Below are 22,953 nucleotides of genomic sequence, written 5' to 3'. Positions count from 1 at the left end.
TAATGTACCAGTCTTTCTGCAAAACAGTGGAAGTTCAGGTAAAAAAGATGGAAATATATAGCGATCAGGCACACTTCTCGCCAAAGTAAACCAGAATGGCTCAATAACAATGAGATCAGGTATCTGTGATGGCCAGCGAATATGCTACCACTCAGCCTCCTATTCACAAAATCAGTTCTCGACGACGCAAGCTGTGTTAACGGGGGCCCTGTCGTCTTGGATAGTTGCATCACAATTGGAGAACAAACATTGTACCATGGCATGGATCTTATAAAGAAAAGTAGCCACATAATCTTTGGTAGTAACATCTGGTTTAACTGATGCTAGATGTTCCGGATACTGCCGTCCGAGATGGTCCCACGCACATTCTGACGGTGATATATCTGGGAACCTTCCTGGTATGTAACTGATGAAATGACTGTGATTCTTCAGTTTCTCACGGCGTATTTGTTGCTCGAACAGTCCACTGGTATACTGCCGGTTCATTGTGTCCAACGGGCACAATACTTCGGCGATCAGACATGTCGCCATCGTCAGGTGCGCTGACGAACTGAGCTCCTGAGGGTGGGCGGCCGATTTAAACCCCCTCCCCCGCGGGCCGCTCTCTTTGCCGTCCGCGCCCGCTACAATTTCAGGAAGGCTTGGGACCCGGCACTGAAGGTAATTAAGAAGACTCTCAGCAAGAAGTACGAACTGGCGACCAGGACGGACGTAGCAAGCACATCGACGCTACGACAGATTCCGACGCCCACGCCTTCGCGACCGCTGGCGCGCGGGCGCGGACGGTGAAGAGAGCGGCCCGCGGGGGGAGGGGATTTAAATCGGCCGCCAGCAGGCCTCAGGAGCTCAGTTCGTCAGCGCACCTGACAATGGCGACATGTCTGATCGCCGAAATATTGTGCCTGTTGGACACTATGAACAGGCAGTATACCCATGGACTGTTCGAGTGATGAAATGACTGTCCTTGGGGGCAGAGTAATCATGGGGGCTATGGAATACTACGGTATGGTTGCCCAAATCAGCACTGAATCCCCGCCATGTTTCAGTGTTGGGACGATACTCGGGCAGAGGAGGAAAAAGTGTCAAACTGGAAAATTGAAGATACGTAGTGAGTTCCTATGGGACCAAACTGCTGAGGCCATCTGTCCCTAGGCTTACACACTAGTTAATCTAATTTAAACAACTTACGCTAAGGACAGCACACACACCCATGCAAGAGGGAGGACTCGAACTTCCAATGGGTGGAGTCGCGCGAACTGTGGCTAGGCTCCCAAGACCGCGCAGCTACCCCGCGAGGCTAAAAGGTATGAAACAAGACTTTTCCGACTGAATAACTTCCTTCTATTACCCCATAGTCCAGGTTTTATGGCTTCAGCACCATGATTTCTTGTTACTGTCTTTTGCATCACTAATGAGTGGTTTTGGGATTCCAGCTCTCCGTGCAATTCGCTGCCCATGAAGCTCTCTTTCTTATGTTTTGGAGCCGACAGAGTTCGTGACTGGGACGTTCACTCCCGCAGTGATTTTTGCAGCTGACGTCCTCTTATTGGGTCACAGTCCTCTTCAACGGCTGTTCGTCGAAGCTCTCTTTCATATGTTTTGGAGCCGACAGAGTTCGTAACCGGGACGTTTCCTCCCGCAGTGAGTTTTGCAGCTGACGTTCGAGATGGGCAAACTGAAATACGTAACTGTTTCGAAACAAATGAAACAGTACAATGTAATGTTTCGATACGCTGTTTCGAAACAGTTTGGGTTTTGTAATCTAATAAACCTACACATTTTATCATCTTGAATGTCTACTCTATAAGTATGTTCATATAAACACAAATGAGGTGCGAGAGCGCTAATCATATCGCAGAAAGCATGGAAATATCACTTAGGCGTCTTGGCAGCTTCGTAGTTCCTGCAGCAAATGCGCTGCTTTCGTGTCGTATGACTTCCATACTTTTCAATTGGCTGAGGACAGCCATAGCTGAAGACAAGAACTACCACAAACGGAACTGGAAGTGGGAGCAAACTGCAGAAACAACGGATATGCTACTGAGATTCCCATATTCTGTTAGTATGGGTAATATACCCATCCTGCTAATTTCCATTCACACAAAGGGAATCATTGTGGATAATAGGCACAGTGACTATAGACTCACAAATAACGCCAAATAATTCGAATAAATAACGAAGTATAACAGAAAAAAATTTTGTCTTTCAAGGGTTTTCGAACCGTTACTAGAAATTCACCATGCTTCCCAGCCTTTCCTGTTCACCATTACACTATCAGTGATACGTCAAACAGATTGCTTGCAATTATATCTACATCAAATTTATGTATATGTCTAATAACTGTCACTCTACGCCTTTTTTTATTCAAAATGTTGTAGGCTTATTTGCGTTTCTTAATGTGATTACTGTACACGAACAGAGAAGCGTATGTTATAAAAAAGTGTAATTTAACTGAATGGTTTTCACATATTTATTATTTTGAATGTGAATAGTATGCGTTGTTTTATTGTTTGGTTAGTGTTTATAAAGCAGATGTTACGCCATTTCGTAATAGGACAGTCAGCTAGAAACGAAGCTTTATTTTCGGATATCTTCAGCTTCACGCTATTGCTTGTCAAAAAGATTTCTACACTCTTGAAAGTGTTTCATGAAGTGCTATGTTGTGTTTCAGTACCTGTGCCAAGCCCGAATCTCGTCCGACACAGAGCGGCTTGAAGCACAGGTGGACTGAAACAGCCTTATTTTGAAACAACGATACAGTTTCTGTGTCTGCCTCGAGATCGAATCTGGTCCGGTTATCCGAGACAGGGACGGAATGAAACACCACTGTTTCTAAACAGTGAAACACAGCCGTTCCGAAACGCTGAAACAGTACCACGTATCGATACACTGTATCGAAACATAGAAACAGTGGCCAAGTCTAGCTGACGTCCTCTTACTGGGTCACAGTCCTCTTCAATGGCTGTTCGTCGAAGCTGTCGAGGTTCGGGAATTTTACTCGAAATAATACATGTTGAGGACTAAGAACGTTTTATTTCGGCATATTGGTACGAAAGAATGCGAAGACGAACTTGTTTCTGAATTTTTTTTAAATTTTGCTTTTTCCTGAAATTATTTATGATGGAGAGCGACTGTTTCCGCTTCTGATAATCAACCCGCTTCTCTAGGCTGAGAGGAAGAGGAATCAAGGTAAAGAGCTCTTATGTTTCACGATGTAGTCATGCGAGTATTAGAAGCGCCAGGGCGACAATTATTGAACTATAAGAAATAAAATCCTCATAACATCTGAACGGTTTACGTTAGGACATTCAAACTACATGGTTGGCTGTGGGGCATGATGGGAATTAGTATGGCTTGGTTCAGAGAAAAGTCCCACTTTCATTTGGAGGGTTGTCAATGAGGAAAACTGGCGCATTTGGAGGACTGAGAATCCGTATTTCGCGATCGGGAAGTCTCTTCACCCACAACTGGTGACTGCGTGGTGTGCAATGTCCAGTCACGGAATAATATGTGCAATATTCCTTGATGACACGGTGACGACCGAACGCTACGTGAAGGTTTTGGAAGATGATTTCATTCCCATTATCCAAAGTGATCCTAATTTCGACAAGATGTGGTTCGTGCAGGACGGAACTTGACCGCATCGAAGCAGTAGAGTGTTTGATGTCCTGGAGGAGAACTTTGGGGACCGCATTCTGGCTCTGGGGTACCCAGATGCCACTGGAATAGGCCTCGATTGGCCGCCATACTCTCCAGATCTGAACACATGCGTCTCCTTTTTGTGGGGCTATATTAAATGAAAGATGTACAGCAATAACCCTAAAATCATTGCTGAGCTGAAACCAGCCATTCAGGAGGTCATCGAATTACCAACACTTCAGCGGGTCATGTAGAATTTCGCCATTCGTCTGCGCCACATCATCGCCAATGATGGCAGGCATATCGAACATGTCATAACCTGAATCCGAATATCTGTAGTGACGTTTACCTGTTGAATGAAGTATGCGCACGTACTAGTTTGTAACTAATTTACTCTTTTTTCGTATACAGGGTGTGTCAAAAAGAATGACCCGATTTTAACTTGTAATAATATTGAGACAAATCTCACTAGGTAACTGAAACAGTGCTATATGTAATCGGCATGGGCTAGAGTTTCAGAAAAAATCCACTAGATGTCGCTACGAGCGCTGAGCTACAGCGTGTAGCCAGTCTCGCGCAATATGGCGTATGCGCAACAGCAGGTGTTCAAATGGTTCAAATGGCTCTGAGCACTATGGGACTTAACATCTATGGTCATCAGTCCCCTAGAACTTAGAACTACTTAAACCTAACTAACCTAAGGACAGCACACAACACCCAGCCACCACGAGGCAGAGAAAATCCCTGACCCCGCCGGGAATCGAACCCGGGAACCCGGGCGTGGGAAGCGAGAACGCTACCTCACGACGACGAGATGCGGGCAACAGCAGGTGTATTGTGTTATTGAATTTAGTCGTACTCAGTCAGTGATCGCAGTTCAGCGGCCGTTTCATATTCGATTTCGTGCTAAGCCACCATCACTAAAGAACATTCGACTGTAGCATAAGCAGTTTGAAGGAACAGGGTGCCTCTGTAAAGGCAAAAGTCCTGGCTGGCCATGCATTCCTGAACAAACAGTGGAACAAATCCGACGAGCATTTGTGTGGATGTCGCCTGTGCAGCCAGTGGAGGACATATTGAACATTTATGATGGATTTTTATAAACTTCTATCTTTTCTGAGTAATTTAGTAAGTAATTTGTTGGTGTTAAGCCCTTCTTCCTATTAAATAATTCTATATAAAATCAGGTCATTCTTTTTGGGACACCCTGTAGTTCAATAATCGTCACCATGCATCTGGAAATGACTATATATTCCCACAGTTATGATAAAGTGGGATGCCGTAATGGTAAGACCTAGACTTGCATCTAGGAGGTCAGTGGCTGAAATCTCTGTCCGGCTACCTAAAATTAATACTTCCTTGGTTTCCCTGTATTGCTTAATGCATCGGATGGCTCTATTGAAAATTCACATTCGATTTCCTTCCCCGCCCTTCCCCATTCCGTTTGTGTGTGTTCTCTAATGACATCGTGGTAGACGGTATATTGATTTCTAACTTTTAGTAATAACTAACTGTTGTACAAACAATGCAATTGAAACTAAATTTTGAAGAAACTGATAACCACAAAATGCACTTACATGTCTGAGTTTGGCAAAATTCTGAAGCCAGGCGACGACCATGTGGATGTATTCCGCCCGGGATCGCTACGGAACAAATGTCACACATGCTGAGTGCAGCTGCCTGCCACAACGACAGTCTTGACAAACAACAAGCGTACCACTCGCCAGAGCTTACAATGCAGGGGCTGGACAAAATAATATGCACATCCTGTGGTAATCAGTTGCTTCATTGCTTGAAAAAAAAAAAAAAAAAGTTGATCCTACTATTAGGAATCGCCTGTACTGCTGAGGTAGTTTTGTGGATCTACCGTTACTTAGTTTTTGCACACATTCACTGAGCCACTCCGTAAGTGGTGCCTATCTCATCGTAACAAATGTATTTGCAACTTTACTATTGCAGAACGTGTTCAGGTGCGGAAGATACGGTATTAGTGCACATACTGCTAAAGATGACGGATGAACATGACTTGGCCGCTCAAACTGAGGCTTTCATTGTAGTCTGCGGACATACGGAAAGGAAATATGATGGGTAACTAATTTAGATGAGCGTGCTGATTCAATAGCCCGGCCTCAGAACTCCGCAAGCGACGATTGGAAATGTATTCGTAGTATAATGTGAATGATGAGAAATAACACTTTTTTGTCTCAGTATTCACGGAATTTGAATAGTGTCGCTTTCTTACCAGTGGAGAAATAATTGGAATCCGTTTTCCTCTTCAATATCTCACAAGGAATTCAGTAATCCTCTGAAACCAACAATATTTAATTCTAATGATTACCAGACAGGTTTTATACATATACTGATGACTAAGAGGATTACAGTCCTTTATTAGTTCTACAAGCAAACCTACGTACTATTAACTGGATGTTCATATTATTTTGTTCAACCCCTATGTGTTTAAACTAAACAGAGGAAAAAATTTAAAACTACGGGCCAATGCTTTTTTGAGAGTACGTATTTGGATATAACTTGTCCTTGCCTTAAATACTGGTCACTGAACGGTACCTAACTAATTGTGATCACTTTGTTATTTTGCACGGAAACTGGGCGTGAGAGATGGTCACAATGAAGGGTACTGCGATTCGTTCTTTTAAATAGTAGAATCTGCATCAGTCTTTGCCCTCAAGATTTTTTAAATACTTTATTTGATTACTAATTTCAGTGTGTTACAATCATTTTTAAACAGGTCAGTGTTTCTTGGCTAAATATGCTTCTGTGTTATATAATTGTTCAAAACTAGTGAGGAAACAATTTTTTATTCTTGTAATCAAAGACTGATAAAAATTCTATAATATTTTTACATATAATTCCAACAATTTTATACAGGAGAAATTTAGCAGTAAGGATAAGCATTACTCCATGCTTTTAGTGCGATTATGTACAGAGTAATATTATCTATTAATAGTTTTAAATAAATGTATCGCATAACAAAGCTTTGAATGGTAATGGTAATGGTTATGTTGGATTACAATCTCACACACTTAACACGAAACCATCAGGGTATGAAGAATTACTATTAATTCTGTTGGCTCGAACATGAACGTTTTTTTCTCTCTTAAAGATTGTAATGTAACAAAAGAAGAACACGGTAAACAGGCAAAAATCAAAAAGTTTGCTGATTTAGTGAATATAGTTTCTAGCTAAATTCATCATGCAGAACACTGACCACTTAGACAACACATTCTTGTTGCTCCTTTGGTACAGAGATTATCTGCTTGTCTTCGTCAGAAACATTCCACTAGTTCCTGGTCACTGGCTTATAACGCTAGATGTCGTCAAAATTTGTGTGGCACACATCCCAGAAGCAGGGCTTCATCATCAAACATGGGTATGACTGAAATGAATATTATTCCATAGAAAAGATGCATGTCACGACACTGATGAATAGGCTTCAGCCCCATGTATATGTTATAACTTCAAGAATTCAGTGTAGTGTGAAGCCACCACACACTGCAGTCACAGCCTCTGAACATGTACATCTGCTTATGTACTTCACAAGCCATTGTACTGCGGTTGGCGAAGGGTACCTTGTTCAAATATTAACGATTTTTTGTCTTAATCTATTTCCGTATTGAGCGAAGGGAAACTGACTGCCCATAAGCGTCTCCACGCGACGTTATCTTTTATGTTATTCTCAGGATGCCTAAGCATCCTCATACGATCCTAGCAGCATATCGCGGATTGTTCAGCGTCTGTTGTCATGCATACTTGACAAGGACTCTTAATGCTGGAACAATAATCTAAAATTCGTCCACTGTCGCCTTGCATACCATTTCAATTGCAGATGATCAGCCCTCTTTCAGATCCTTTCCAACAGTTTTATGACTTTTGTTCGCCTTTCTCAAAACTGATTTTAAGTGCACAGCCCATTTTATATCACTTCCTAGTATTAGCCCTCAATATTTATAGGATGTGACGTGCTCAAGATGTTCACCACTTATAATCCGATTTATATCGGGTTCTTTCTCTTTGCGATAAGAGTTATCTCGTATTTATCTACATTTAAAGAGGGCTGTCACTCACTACACTAAGAGGAACTTCTTTCCAAGCATTTCTGCATTTCTCTAAGACTGCCGAACATCCATACTTCTCAGTAAACAGCAGCATTGTCAGTCAACAATCCGATGCGTCGTTTGTACATGTTAGCCATGGTGGGTTCCGAACACGTTAGACATTATGGATCCTGTTACGCTTCCTTGAGGCCATTCGATGTTATGCTATGTAATCAAAAGTGTATGGTCATAATAGTGTTCTGTGTAGTTGTGAGTGCATTACGTCGGGGATACTGAATTCGATCGTGGTCAAATTGCTGGTGCTCTATGACGCGTGCTTCCATCACCAATGTAGCCGAAGTTTTCCAGGAGTTACCGTGTAGAAGACGTTTCATTTATTTGTTTCGACTTTTGGATACAGAACACTTGCACCACATACCGGGATAGCGAAAAAAACAGCATCCACTAAGTCTCAAAGCGGACGAAAGTGTGTGTTAAGTGATTGTGGCAGACGGTCATCGGAGAGGCTTGAGTCGAAAATTAACAGGACGACGGCTGCAAAAATCACTACTGTTCCGGCGTAACGAGTAGAGAAGGCGGTGAGACCACATCAGTCAACAGCCCGCTGACCGGGACCGTCACCACGACAGGAGCGCTCTCTACCCGAGTGACGTGTGATCCATAGCAATTGCTTACATGGACCTTGTATACAGCAAAGGACTTTGGTTGTTCGCATGTCGTCCGTCAATTGCGACACTGTTGTAAATTCAAAGTTAAGAGTTGTCAGTCTTCTTCTTTGCAAGAAAAACTATAAATGTGTTTCGCTTGAATTGTTGTATAGCACTCCGAGAACGCAGCATCCTTTAGGCACGCTATACGGGACAAGTGTGCAGGACCCCACAACTACAGAACTGAATATCACACTCGCGAATCTTTCACACCTAAACAAGACGAAGGAAGCACCATAAGCTGGGAATTGCAAGGTGAGCTGGATTCACAAAACCAATACAGGAAAACATAGTGTCGGAGCCATATCACCTAGACTGTGGAGAAATTGAAGGAAGCCATTTGGTCGGATGATCTTGTTTCACACTGTTTACAGTTTTGATCGAGTTTGCATCCCAAGAGTGAAACATGGCGAGGGTTCGGTGATGATTTGGGCAGCCAAATCATGGTATTCCCATGGTTCTCATGGTTATTCCGCAAGAACACTTTCCTGCCAAGGATTATGTGCCCATTTTGGCTAATCAGGTCAATCCCCCGGCACGATGTTTGTTCCTGAACGTTTTTACGTTTTTTTTTTCAAAATTTTTCCTCACTCCCTTTTTTTTCCGAAACGTCTGGATCGCACTGACGAAACTAGCAGTGATGCTCACACCCAAGTTACTCGCCTTTCTCTCGTGAGATATTGGAATATCCGTGATAAGAGTAGGTGGTGTCTGTTCGCAATTTCAGCGCTACTTAATTTCTCCTTGTGGACTGCACGTAGCCAACGCTTGACCGACCGCTCCCCCTGGTTTTGGGTGTGGTATTCCAGTTTGCAACAAGCAAATGCCAGGGCGAGCAACATGTATGATCCACCATATTCGCACGCCTGCAAGCGAGGAAGGGATAGCCAGCTGGGGTGGCCGAGCGGTTCTAGGCGCTACAGTCTGGAACCGCGCATCCGCTACGGTCGCAGGTTCGAATCCTGCATCGGGCATGGATGTGTGTAATGTCCTTAGGTTGGTTAGGTTTAAGTAGTTCTAAGTTCTAGGGGACTGATGACCTCAGCAGTTAAGTCCCATAGTGCTCAGAGCCATTTGAAACATTTGAGGAAGGGATAAACTAATGACGCCAATTTTATCAGTTTCCTTCCCCCTCTTCCTACTCCCTAACCCCCCCCCTTACCCCTCCCCCCCGCCGGTTATGGATGCCGCATCGCAGAGGTTGTCGTCAGAGGGCGTTTCATACCACACAGTTTTAGCGTGGCGCCACACGGTATTACCGTGTAATCTGACGGTGTAAAGCGTGCTAGTAAGGCCTCTTTCCTACAGCCACGAAATTCTGTTGGTGGGGGCTCGCTTCCCGCTATCTTTAAGTTGGCCACTTACGTTACTGGTGATTACAACAAAATCGTCTGTACTTCGGCCATCGTCAGTCATTTTACTGTGCAAACAGCAAAAGTCATCTACTACTTTTTGCAGCTCATTTCATAATATAGTTCCCTCAGCATCACCTGATATATTTCGATTACATTTCACCGCCGGCCGGTGTGGACGAGCGGTTCTAGGCGCTTCGGTCTGGAACCGCGCGACCGCTACGGTCGCAGGTTCGAATCCTGCCCAGAAGTTAAGTCCCAGAGTGCTCAGAGCCATTTAAACCATTTTGTAGGTTCGCCATTCAGTAAATAAACTTATAAGATACGATGAAGTCATAACATGCCCAGTATTGCCTCGAGCGGCCCTACAGTTCTCGGGAACCCAGACTGATTTTCCCCAAAGTCCGCTTGTAACAGTCTTTCCAGTCTTCTGTAAATAATTCGTGCCAGTAATTTGCAACTTTGACTTGTTAAAATTTATGGGTCGGTAATATTCATACCTGTCAACATAGACCCATTTCGGTGTTGGAGAAACTACTTTCTTCTTTGAAGTTTGAGGGTATTTCCCTTCTAATACAATTTGCACATTAAGTGAAAACTCTATTCTAGGGCCCTTGTTTCGAATTGGGTCTTTCAGTGCTCTGTCAAATTTTTCTCACAATATCATGAATCCTATCTTATCTCTATCTACTACCTCTATAATATTGCTTTCAATTTCATTTTCCTTGTAAGGACCCTCTATATACTGCTTCTGCCTTCCCTCTTTCCCTTTTTGTTTAGTACTAGTTTTCCGTCTGAGCACATGTTACTCACACAGTTGAGTTGCTTCTCTTTTCTCCAAAGCACTCTTTAATTTTTCGATAGCCTTTGTCTATTTTCCCATAGTTACAGGTGCTTCTATAGCCTTGGATTTGCCCCCTAGCAGTTTACGTTTAGACGTTGTGAACTTCCCTGTTAACCTGATATTTTAGACACTAGTATTCCCTACCGCGTAGTTGATTCGCTGCATTTTTATAATTCCTTCTTTCATCAATTACATTCAGTATCTCCGACAATAGTCAAATATTTCCAGTAGGTTTCATCTTTATAACCACATGATCCTGTGCTGTCTTCACTATTCCGCTTCTCAGAGCCATCCATTCAACATATACTACATACCATTGCACAGTTTCAGTCAGTCGTTGCCTAATATTACCTTTGAAACGTTCAACAACCTGTGATTTTTTCAACTTATTCAGGTCCCATCTCAATAATTTCCTACCCTTTTTTTCTATTTCTTCAACTTTGATCCATTGCTGATAACCAATAAATGATAATCGGAGTCCACATCTGCCACTGGACATGGCTTACAATTTAAAGTCTGGTTCTGAAATCTCTGTGTTACCATTACGTAATTAATCTGAAATCTTCCAGTGTCTCCGGACCTCTTTGATATACACAACCCTATTTCACGATTCTTAAACCAAGCGTTATCGATGATTAAATTATGCTCTGCTCAAAATTCTACAGGGCAGCTTCCTCTTTTATTGCTCCTTCCCCCCCCCCCCCCCCCCCTCGCTCTCCGAATACTTCTCATTTCTTTCCTTCTTTTCATTCTCGGGTAAGGAATTCTAGGCTCTTATCACAATTAAATTTTCCTCTCCCTAACTACCTGAGAAGTTTATTTTCTCTCGTCATAGATTCATTCAATCTTTTCATCATCTAGGGAACCAGTTGGCATATGAACTTGTACTGCTGTGGTGGCTGTTGGCTTTTCCCATTATGTCAAAACTTCAACCTATATATTTTCCTTTTCAAATTTTCTAAACTACCTATCCAGTCGAGGGATCTAACATCATCCTAAGTAGTTCCCGCCTGGAGATCCAAATGGGGGACTGTTTTACCTCCAAAATATTTTACCTAAGAGGATGCCATATTCATTTTATCCTACAGTAGAGCTCAATGGCTTGAGGAAGAGTAATGGGTGTAGTTTCCCTTCGCTTTCAGCCGTTAGCAGTACCAGCACAGCATTAGTTGACGTTACAAGGCCAGATCAGTCAAACATCTAGATTGTTTCTCCTGCATTTACTGAAAAGGTTGCAGCTCCTCTTCAGGAAGCACATGTTCGTCTAGCTTCCTCACACATACTCCACCATAGCTGTTGCACCTATGGTATGGCTGTCCATATCACTGAGGAAACCAAGTCGTCCCATCTTCACATGGTTCCTGTATCTTGGGGAGATTTTGGCATATCAGAATCAAAATTCTGTAAATTCTGTACAATTTACCAAAGGTATTCCGGGGAAGTTTTGCACTTTTATTAGTTCTTTTGCTGTCCATCCCGTCGTTTTCTTCAACTTATTTAAATAGAAAATCACATAAATTGCGTCTATGACCCTGTTGTAAGTTTATCCTGCTTTCTTCCGGTGTGTATGTTACACATTATTTTAATGTTGTTGTAACTCGTTTTCAGACTATCTTAATTTTTTCATTCCTGTTGCAGTTAAATTACGTTAAAGGTAAAGTGTACAATCTCAGGTTGTTCCATTAACTCACATTCCTTCTTCATTTTCCTGGTTCAGATATCTAAAAACTATCTAAAAGCTTTGTCTACAGGCGATGACAACAATGTGGATGACACGCAATCTCCAGTGTTCTTTCTTTTGCAAATATCTCGCCATCCCGGTGAAGCATATGCTCAGTAAACTACTTTCTGTAGAGTAAAGTAAGCTGGGTCATTGCCTTGCTTCTCGAGAGCTTTCAGTGCAGATAATTCATTAGCTTTTGGGGGCTTGTATTGGTGCTATGTCACGAAGGAACGCAATTACACTACTGTTCTGGGTTTGGGGTAATTACTTTTCACCACAAGCATTCTGTAAAAAAATTTGTTATGCATTACTTTTCCTCCATCTTTAATCATCTCTACCGAAACAACGTCAGTGCTTTTGTTTCTGACTCGTCTGTGATTAGTACACGAAAATTACAAAAATCTCTGAATTATTGTACAATTTTCTATTTTGTTGGTTATTGCACCACTTACCAAGATGGTTAAAGATTTTTCTTTTTTGTATTCTCCACACTATCCTAGTTTTCAGTCGTTTGCCTTATTAAATTATTGTTCTACAAAGTCAAGTCTCCTCCAAAACACTGCCGAATTCTGTTGGTTTAATTCGGCGAATTTTATCATGATCTTCTTACCATTGCCTGAAATTTTCGTCTTCTCTTCAATAGCTGCCTTATTCCAACACACATCTCATTTTCTCTAAGTTTCGTCGTACATGCTACATCTTCTTCTGTTTGCCTAAGTACCTTTGTTACAACATGGTCGTCTTTACGTGCTTCGACATAATTTCCACTATCTAAACTAGAGAAATTGTTGCTCAATATATCTGGTACACCACCCTTCTCTTAAATGAATTTTCATAATCTACATTTTTCACTTCTTCCATTATGAGTGTGTGTCTTTCTCCCTTTCTGCCTGTCTTGACTGTTTCTTTTGCTCGTCGATGGTCATTTGTAACCGTCAGATCCTGCACAGTTTCTTTAAAAAAATATATCTTTATGAAATATGGTTGGATAAAATCTAGTATGTTTCCCTTTTAATTTAGCTTCATTTATATCAAGTAGAAATTCTATTTTTTTCTCTTCCGAGACAACACTATAGGAACAAATATGCTGCTTCTCTCGGCATATCCTTTTATTTCTGCTGCCACGCCAAAAGTTTCGACTGAAGAGGTCTAATTTGTTTTCAGTACCACTTTTGCACTAAAATCATCCGTTATCTTCAAGCAGTAAGATTTTCTTGATTTTCTATAAAACATTTCTGACGTCCTCTACGTTCTCATCAGTATAATTCGTTTATTTGTAAAACAATTTTTGATGATGTGTTCTGACTTCCTTCGAAATCTTTGATATTGGTATCTATTTTCTTGTTTACAACAAAGCCACATACCATTATTTTATTTGGATTTGACATTTGATTTTCTTTTCTTTTGCATTGGCTATGCAAATCCTAACCGTATCCCATCCGATGGTACTTATGTCCTTTTCCAATTCCCCTAACCTGCCTCCAGTTCCTAAGCTTCTATAACAAAAAGTAGAGACAGAGAAGTAATTGGGTTATATATATATATATATATATATATATATATATATATATATATATATATATATATATATATATATATATCCGAAGATTATGTACCTCTCTTGTTCTTTCGTTCTTACTGTTCCCTCTTGGTTAGTGCATAGTGTACACCGAGTGACGTAAAGGCATACAAAAGTCCTGGATGCGATGTGTGTCGTCGACTGGTGACTCATACGCATTTCGTTTGGCTTTATTCAGTCCTGGACGAAATGGATTCCTCACGCCTTACCTTCAAATATGCAGCGAAGTGTATCACAGTAGAGCATTGATGGACCTGTTTATCTGCGGAGATAACGTGATTTTATTTCGTTAAACACTTGTCATCGTCCTGTTCGGCGGTTTATGCGTGTCAAATCATTGTCTCTACGATACTCAAGAGCGACTCTAGAATTACTGACCTCCGTAATCCAAATTCTTGTATAATGTCCGAAGTACTACGACCCATAAATCTTACGCCGATTGCTATTCCATTTTCAAATTCGGTTGATTCGTGACGAGCCGCTATGCTCACTGAACACCTACCTGTAACCGAACTCTGGGATGCCGCCCCTACACTCTCGCCATGAACAGTCCGCTCCTCATACGCAGGGTCCATTGGATTCATGAGGTTGTCTCCATACCCTTACACGTCCATCCGCTCGATACAATTTGAAACGAGACTCGTCCGACTAGGCAACATGTTTCCAGTCATCAACAGTCCAACGTTGGTGTTGACGGGCCCAGGCGAGGCATGAAGCTTTGTGTCGTGCAGTCATCAAAGGTATACGAGTGGCCTTCGGCCCCGAAAGCCCATATCGATGATGTTTCATTGAATAGTTCGTACGCTGACACTTGTTGATGGCCCAGCTTTGAAATCTGCATCAGTTTGCGGAAGCGTTGCGCTTCTGTCACGTTCAACTATTCTCTTCCGTCGCCGTTTGTCGCTGCAGGATCTTTCTCCGGCCACGGCGTTGTCGGAGATTTTATGTTTCACCGGATTCCTGATAATTGTCGGTACACTCGTGAAATGGTCGTACGGATAAATCCCAACTTCATCGCTACCTCGGAGATGCTGTGTCCCATCGCTCGTGCGCCGACTATGACACCACGTTCAAACTCGCTTAAATCTTATAACCAGCTATTTTAGCAGCAGTGATCGATCTAACAACTGCGCTAGACTCTCGTGTTATATGGGAGTTGCCGACCGCAGTGCCATACTCTGCCTGTTTACATATCTCTGTATTTGTATTCGCATGCCTATAACAGTTTCTTCTTCAGTGTATTTATATAGTTAAATTTTGTGCTGGGATATGTTTGCGCAAGAGGCCATAGTTCTAGAATTATTAAAGAAAAACGCACAAAAGTGACTTCCAAACGCGTTTTCTTGAATAGCTCGAAAATCGTTGCCTCCAGCGAAAACGCATCACAGCAAAAAAATTTAACTACATTAAATTTCCCACAAAAAGGCCCTATTCATTGTTTCTGTAGGACTAATAGTTTGTACGTAGCGAACGAGAGAACATGAAACTCTTGTGCGTGGTTTATATAAGCCATTGCGGGTAGCATAAAAGCGATCGGTAGAGTCAGCTGAATCACAGTATACAGAGTGGTCCACTGATCGTGACTGGACCAAATATTTCACTAAATAAGCGTCAAACGATAAAACCACAAAAAACGAAACTTGTCTAGCTTGAAGGGGAAACCATATGGCGCTTTGATTGGCCCGCTAGATAGCGCTTCCATAGGTCAAACGGTTGTAAACTGCGTTTTTGAAAAAGAGAAACCCACACTTTTTATTACATATTCGTGTAGTACGTAAAGAAATATGAATGTTTTAGTTGGACCACTTCCTTCACTTTATGATAGATGGCGCTGTAATAGACACAAACATGTGGCTCACAATTTTAGACGAACAGTTCGTAACAGATAGGTTTTTTAAATTAAAATACAGAACGTAGGTACGTTTGAACATTTTATTTCGGTTGTTCCAATGTGATACATGTACCTTTGTCAACTTATCATTCCTGAGAACGCATGCTGTTACAGCGTGATTACCTATAAATACCACATTAATGCAATAAATGCACAAAATGATGTTAGTCAGCGTCATTGCATTTGGCAATATGTGTAACGACATTCTTCTCAACAGCGAGTAGTTCTCCTTCCGCCATGTTCGCACATGCATTGACAATGCGCTGACGCATGTTGTCAGGCGTTGTCGGTGGACCACGATAGCAAATATCCTTCAACTTTCCCCACAGAAAGAAATGCGCGGACGTCAGATCCGGTGAACATGCGTGCCATTGTATGGTGCTTCAACGACCAATCCACCTGTCATGAAATACGCTATTCAATACCGCTTCAACCGCACGCAAGCTATGTGCCAGACATCCATCATGTTGCAAGTACATCGCCATTCTGTCATGCAGTGAAAGATCTTGTAGTAGCATCGGTAGAACATTACGTGGGAAATCAACATACATTGCACCATTTAGATTGCCTTCGACAAAATGGGGGCCAATTATCCTTCCTCCCATAATGCCGCACCATATATTAACCCGCCAAGGTCGCTGATGTTCCACTTGTCGCAGCCATCGTGGATTTTCCGTTGCCCAGTAGTGCATATTATACCGGTTTACGTTACCGCTGTTGGTGAATGACGCTTCGTCGCTAAATAGAACGCGTGCAAACAATCTGCGATCGTCCCGTAATTTTTCTTGTGCCCAGTGGCAGAACTGTACACGACGTTCAAAGTCGTCGCCATGCAATTCCTGGTGCATAGAAATATGGTACGGGTACAATCGATGCTGATGTAGCATTCTCAACACCGACGTTTTTGAGGTTCCCGATTCTCACGCAATTTGTCTGCTACTGATGTGTGGATTAGCCGCGACAGCAGCTAAAACACCTACTTGGGCATCATCATTTGTTGCAGGTCGTGGATGACGTTTTACATGTGGCTGAACACTTCCTGTTTCCTTAACTATCGTAACTATCCGGTGAACGGTCCGGACACTTGGATGATGTCGTCCAGGATACCGAGCAGCATACATAGCACCCGCCCGTTGGTCATTTTGATCACATTAGCCTTACTTCAGCACAATATCGACCTTTTCCACAATTAAACGGTCTATTTTAACACGCACTGGCGGAATGTTACGTGATACCACGTACTTATACGTTTGTGACTATTGCAGCGCCATCTATCACAAAGCGAAAAAAGTGGTCCAACTAAAACATTCATATTTCTTTACGTACTACATGAACATGTAATAAAAATGGGGGTTCCTATTTTTAAAAAAATCAGTTGATATCCGTTTGGCCTATGGCAGCGCCATCTAGCGGGCCAACCATAGCGCCATCTGGTTGCCCCCTTCAAGCTAGACGAGTTTCGTTCTTTGTAGTTTTTTCATTTGATGCTTATTTCGTGAGATATTTGGTCCGGTCACTAACAATGGACCACCCTGTATACTGCTCGTGTTTGCTCACGTGGGCACATGTTTTCCGGCGGTTTCAGACATTTTGCACCACTCTGCAGATCGATTAGTAACTTAGCAGACTGATTAGACAAAGACATCAAACACTGGACCACTCAAGGAACAGCTTTACCCAACTTGCGGAATCAGAACCGCATACTGACTCTGCCTCTCGTATAACGAGGCGCCTTTTCCGCTCACCTGCTGGGCGGCCGCGTCGTCCGTTCCGGGGGCCATCCAGACGTCTGCGCGGATGTCCGGGATGCGCAGGCGCGTCCTGGCGGGCGACAAGATGCGCGTGATGAGCGACCGCACCGCCGCCGACGCCCGCGGCTGCCGCGGGAACATCACCTTGCTCTGCACTTGCTGCGACAAGCGGAACATCGATGTGTCACTATCTCTCTTCTCGCAATCAACTGCAAGAACTGAGCTATCCAGGCATGACTCTCGCGACAGCCCTGCAGCCTCATTTCTTTCAGCAGCTGTCTTACACTTTCCAAATTTCCACCTTAAGACATTTGTGGATTTAAAGAAATAGGTAAAATAGCTCGATCAGTAAAAGCACTGCTCGCAGGAAAGCAAGGTGCCCAGTTCGAGTCCCTGTCCGGCAAACAGGATGCAACCCTTCTACTATTTTTTAAATTAAATCTGAATACTTAACTGGAATAACTTCAGCATCAGTCCCTGGGAAATATTTCCCTCGTCTACAATATTTTAACCCATAAATACAAGGGTCACTCCAAAAGAAATGCACACTATCATTGTAAAAATACAGTTTTCATTCTCCATGTGTGACAGTTTTACAGTGTATAGATACATCCTTCCCGCTAGTTTTAGAACTTAGTTCAACTTGTTACCGTGAGTGGCGCCGTCACAGCATGTCTTCAAGGTGGCTGCTACACTTGACGTTCGTCAGAAGCAACGTGCTGTCATGAAATTCCTGTGATGTAAAAACGAGACAGTGGGAAACATCCACAAGAGGTTGAAAAAAGTGTATGGAGATGCTGCTGTCGATCGCAGTACAGTTAGTCAGTGGGCAAGCAGGTTACGTGATAAAAGCGGGCTCAGCAATATTGCCTCGCAGCGGCAGGCCGCGTACTGCACACACTCCAGACAACGTGCAGAGAGTTAACGAATTGGTGACTGCTGACAGACGCATCACAGTGAACGAATTGTCACGCTACGTTGGGATAGGGGAAGGAAGTGTTTGCAGAATACTGAAAGTGTTGGCGTTAAAAAAGGTTTGTGCCAGGTGGGTTCCCAGGATGTTGACAGTGGCTCACAAAAAAACAAGGAAAACGGTATGCAGTGAACTTTTGGAACAGTACGAGAGTGGTGGAGATGAATTTCTTGGAAGAAATGTTACAAGTGATGAAACATGGCTCCATCATTTTTCACCAGAGATGAAAAGGCAATCAATTGAGTGGCATCATGCAAATTCACCCAAGAAAAAAATTCAAAACCACACCTTCTGCTGAAAAAGTTATGGCTACAGTGTTTTTCGATTCCGAAGGACTCTTGCTTGTGGACATCATGCCAAGTGGAACCGCCATAAATTCTGATGCATATGTGACGACATTGAAGAAACTTCAAGCTCGATTGAGTCGTGTTCGACCACATCGGCAAAAGCACGTTTTGCTGTTGCACGACACTGCACGGCCACATGTCAGTCAAAAAACCAACCATGGAAGCGATCACAAAACTTGGATGGACAACACTGAAACACCCTTTTTACAGTCCTGACCTGGCTCCATGTGGCTATCATCTCTTTGGGAAACTGAAAGACTTTCTTCGTGGAACAAGGTTTGAAGATGATAACTCCCTTGTGCACGCTGCCAAAAAGTGGCTCCAGCACGTTGGTCCAGAATTTTACCGTGAGGGTATACAGACGCTGGTTCCAAGATGGCGTAAGGCAGTTGAGAGGGGGAAGGGAATGAAAATATTGTTCCTAAAAGATGTATGTACACACTGTAAAACTTTCAAACATGTAGAACAAAAGATGAATTTTTTAAAAAAATAGTGTGCATTTCCTTTGGAGTGACCCTCGTAAATATTATTTAGATCTGACTTGTTTTTGCGAGAAACTAGGAGGTACAAAAGACTTTCGCAGAGCACCTGTGGATATAGGGTACCTTGAGCGTATGTTTAAACAATGCAAAATTCCTTTCGATGTATTCATAGCTCACTAATATGATAATCTTCTGTTACAGAGCCTACGCGCGCAATGAAGATATATACTCCACATGGAATATAAGGTAATACCTGTTCATAAGATGCATTAATCCCAATAGTCAATCTCAACATATTCAGGGTCAGCTTGCCGGCCGCGGTGGTCTAGCGGTTCTAGACGCTCAGTCCGGAGCCGCGCGACTGCTACAGTCGCAGGTTCGAATCCTGCCTTGTAATATGCGTGCAAAGAAATAGCTGTACTATCTGTCGTTGTCAGCTTGTATAAGTAACGATTCCGCTAAAGACAGAAGTGAGTGGCGGCGTGCCTGCATACACCGCCACCACGACCGTAACGTTCGTATTCGGCGCCGTGCGCGGGAATGCATGTGGGGGCGCCAGCTTCGCTCAATGGAAGCGCCATCTACGGGCGAGGGTTAACGCCAGGGCGGCCTCTCTCTCTCTCTCTCTCTCTCTCTCTCTCTTGTGCTTCCGCCGTGCTAGGTGAAGGTTCAGCTCACAGACGTAAGAGAGAAACGTGTCATTATAGGACGACAAAGCATATGATCGGACTCGACATGGAGTTGTGCTCTTCAGTTAATGTCCTCTCGCGCTTTTGTAATTCCAGTGCTCGGCTCGCCACCTTTGTAACTACATGTGTGTTAGAAGGAAGGTCAGCGTTGGCCGTAATTTTGATGATTTATTGACAGCAAATCGATTTTCGATCACATAATGATCATCTTCTGTGCTTGAAGATAAATATTTTCACATAGCGATCAGTGAATAAGAAACAAAAGACCACAAATACACCTGAGTATAAACCAACTGTTGGCAAGAACATACCTTTAGCGTACAAATTAAAGCTCGTAGGCACCGGTGTCAAGTTATTATCAGTAAGAAAAGCTATGAAACGATCACAATAACTGAAGCCGCTCTTTACATTCACCTACACAGCCAAACTCGGTGTGACAGGGGCTTGGTACACCCTCTATGTGACATGTGTCACGTGAAGACTTAACATTACTTTATTTGGCAAGAGATTACCACAAAATACCGAAGTGCATTTGCAAATCATTAATTGTATGTTTAAAATTTAAAATTGTACATTAAAAACGCTTAGCAAAAAGGAAGGGGGAAATGCTCATCTTGCCAACATACACTGGCGTGTTACTTTCAAACAACTTAAAAAACATGGAAGAATAAAAATCAACAGGTAAAATTATATGGTGTCAGATTACAGGACTAGTAAAGAAGAAAAATATACAAATAACATGACATCAAATATAACAGAATTTGTTATTGCACAGTAAACACCATCTGGCGTAGGAAGTCAGAGGTACAAAGTTCTTAATTTACGTGAAATATTACGTTGAAACCAAGACATCAAATACATAAATAGTGGTAATTGTACAACATATGTCACGATTTAACAGGTCAAAATGTCATGCAACACATTATGTGTTACAAAAAATTTTTTAGCACCGCTGTTGTTCTTTACATACATAAACGAGTTGACGGATAGGGTGTGCAGTAATCTGCGATTTTCTGATGATGACGCCGTAGTGTGCGGGGAAGTGTCGTCGTTGAGTGAATGTAAGAAGATACAAAATGACTTACTGTTAGACGGAATTTATAATTGGTGTGAAGAATGGTAGCTTGTTCTAAATGTAGAAAAATGGAAGTTAATGCAGATAAGCAGGTGAAACAGCCTTCAAATTTTAGAATACAGTATTGGTGGTATGCTGTTTGATACAGTCCTGTCGATTGAGTAGCTAAGGGTAACACTAAATCGATGCTGAAATGGAATGAGCATTTAAGATTGGTAGTAGGGAACGGGAAGGGTCGATGTTGTAACTGACAATCCGAACGTTTTTACAACGCAACTTTTATTTACGTGAGTCTACATGGAAATGACTGAATAAAGTCACAATCACAAAGCCAGTAAGAATATCCTACTAGAGGCAACAAAAGATAACTTCTAAATTTCCCACAAGAGTCCGTTGTAAGACACATACACTCAATTCCAAGTCCTATTCCGATGTCGAAGACGTAGTCTTCCATAGAGACGTCCTTGAGGCCGGTATTCGGCGTGAGCTGACGTCCGGTGCTGGTTCTAGCCTTTAAATAGTATTGGTCAGCCAATCAGATGTTGGTGTAGTGATACTTCCTGCAGGCCATCTCGAACTCCCTCTGCAGGAAGTAGTACGTGAAATGTCTGTTTCCAAAAAAGCCGTTGTTTACCATTGCTTACGCCTGTGGGCATAGGCAACCTGGGTCCTGTGTCGTGTTAGATGTATTGCTGGCCCGCAGGGGCTACCTTGGCGTCGGCGTAACAGTCGACTTCGGTTTATTGGGAGAATTCTAGGAAAGTGTAGCTCATCTGTAAAGGGCGTCGCGTACAGAACACTAGTGCGACCCGTTGTTGATTAATGTTCGAGTGTTTTGAACCCTCACAAGATCGAATTAAAGAAAGACATCGAAGCTATTCTAGGCTCGATTTGTTATTGGCACTTTCCATCAGCACATTAGTATTACGGAACTGAGCTAAAATGGGAATTCCTGCAGGGAAGAAGTTCTTTTCGCGGAACACTACTGATAAAATTTATAGAACCGGCATTTTCGGCTGACTGCAAAACGATTGTACTGCACGTTTCGTAAAAGGACCGCGAAAACATGATAAGAGAAATTAGAGCTCATACAGAAGAATACAGACTGTCGATTTGCATTTGCGAGTGGAACAAGAAAGACACTGACTAGTAGTGGTACAATATACTCTCCATCATGCGCCACATTGTGACTTGCGTAGTACGTATATAGATGTTAAAGACAACAAAAATATCAGGGTGGTATACAGATGGGAGCGGGTAAGCTAAGATGAAGACGATAACATCCGTGCGACAAATGAAACAATGTTCAGGAGAAGACGTGAATGAAGTCGCCGAGTATTTGCAAAGTGCCAAGATATTTCGAAGAGTATTCCCATGATGCCGTCATATGTTAGTCGTCAATGGCTCCAAAGTGCTGGTCCGTTTCCGTAACAATTTTAGTTCCGTATGATGCAACATCGTTTTAACTGTTCGGCCAATTGTGAGTAAAAATTTCGATTATTGCTAGAAATCAGCCTTTCTCATAGTAAGCCACAGAGATCATAGTCATTCGAATTTAGCTTTAATAGCAGGTATACAAAAAACGCCTTATTACACTGGGTTGCGAGACAGCGCGTAAAACTGAACACACAGGCAGCCAATATCACGTTCACTTTATGTTGCAGAATTTGGCGTCTCGGTAACCGCCTTTTTCTATGCACCTGGACGAATTCTGTTAAGTATAGCTGTTACCCGATTGTAAACTCTGGATGTTGTCCTGGAAACCATTCCTAATAACGAAGACAGAATTGTCATTCAGTAGTGCAGCTGCATTGAACATGTTAGCAGT

The 22,953-nt window shown here is 42.5% G+C and overlaps 1 protein-coding gene across 1 annotated transcript in view; it reads right to left on the bottom strand.

Moving 5' to 3' along the window:
- LOC124803416 (testis-specific serine/threonine-protein kinase 4-like) overlaps window positions 1-22,953 on the bottom strand; it is a 104,632-nt gene that overhangs the window by 11,192 nt on the left and 70,487 nt on the right. Inside the window, exon 5 of the mRNA XM_047264600.1 lies at window positions 17,554-17,718. Coding sequence (XP_047120556.1) covers window positions 17,554-17,718 — 165 coding nt within the window. The remainder of the gene's footprint in view (window positions 1-17,553; window positions 17,719-22,953) is intronic.

This window comes from Schistocerca piceifrons, chromosome 6 (genome assembly GCF_021461385.2).
Source record: "Schistocerca piceifrons isolate TAMUIC-IGC-003096 chromosome 6, iqSchPice1.1, whole genome shotgun sequence".
Lineage (NCBI taxonomy): Eukaryota > Metazoa > Arthropoda > Insecta > Orthoptera > Acrididae > Schistocerca > Schistocerca piceifrons.
This window is presented reverse-complemented; position numbering and strand designations above follow the sequence as displayed.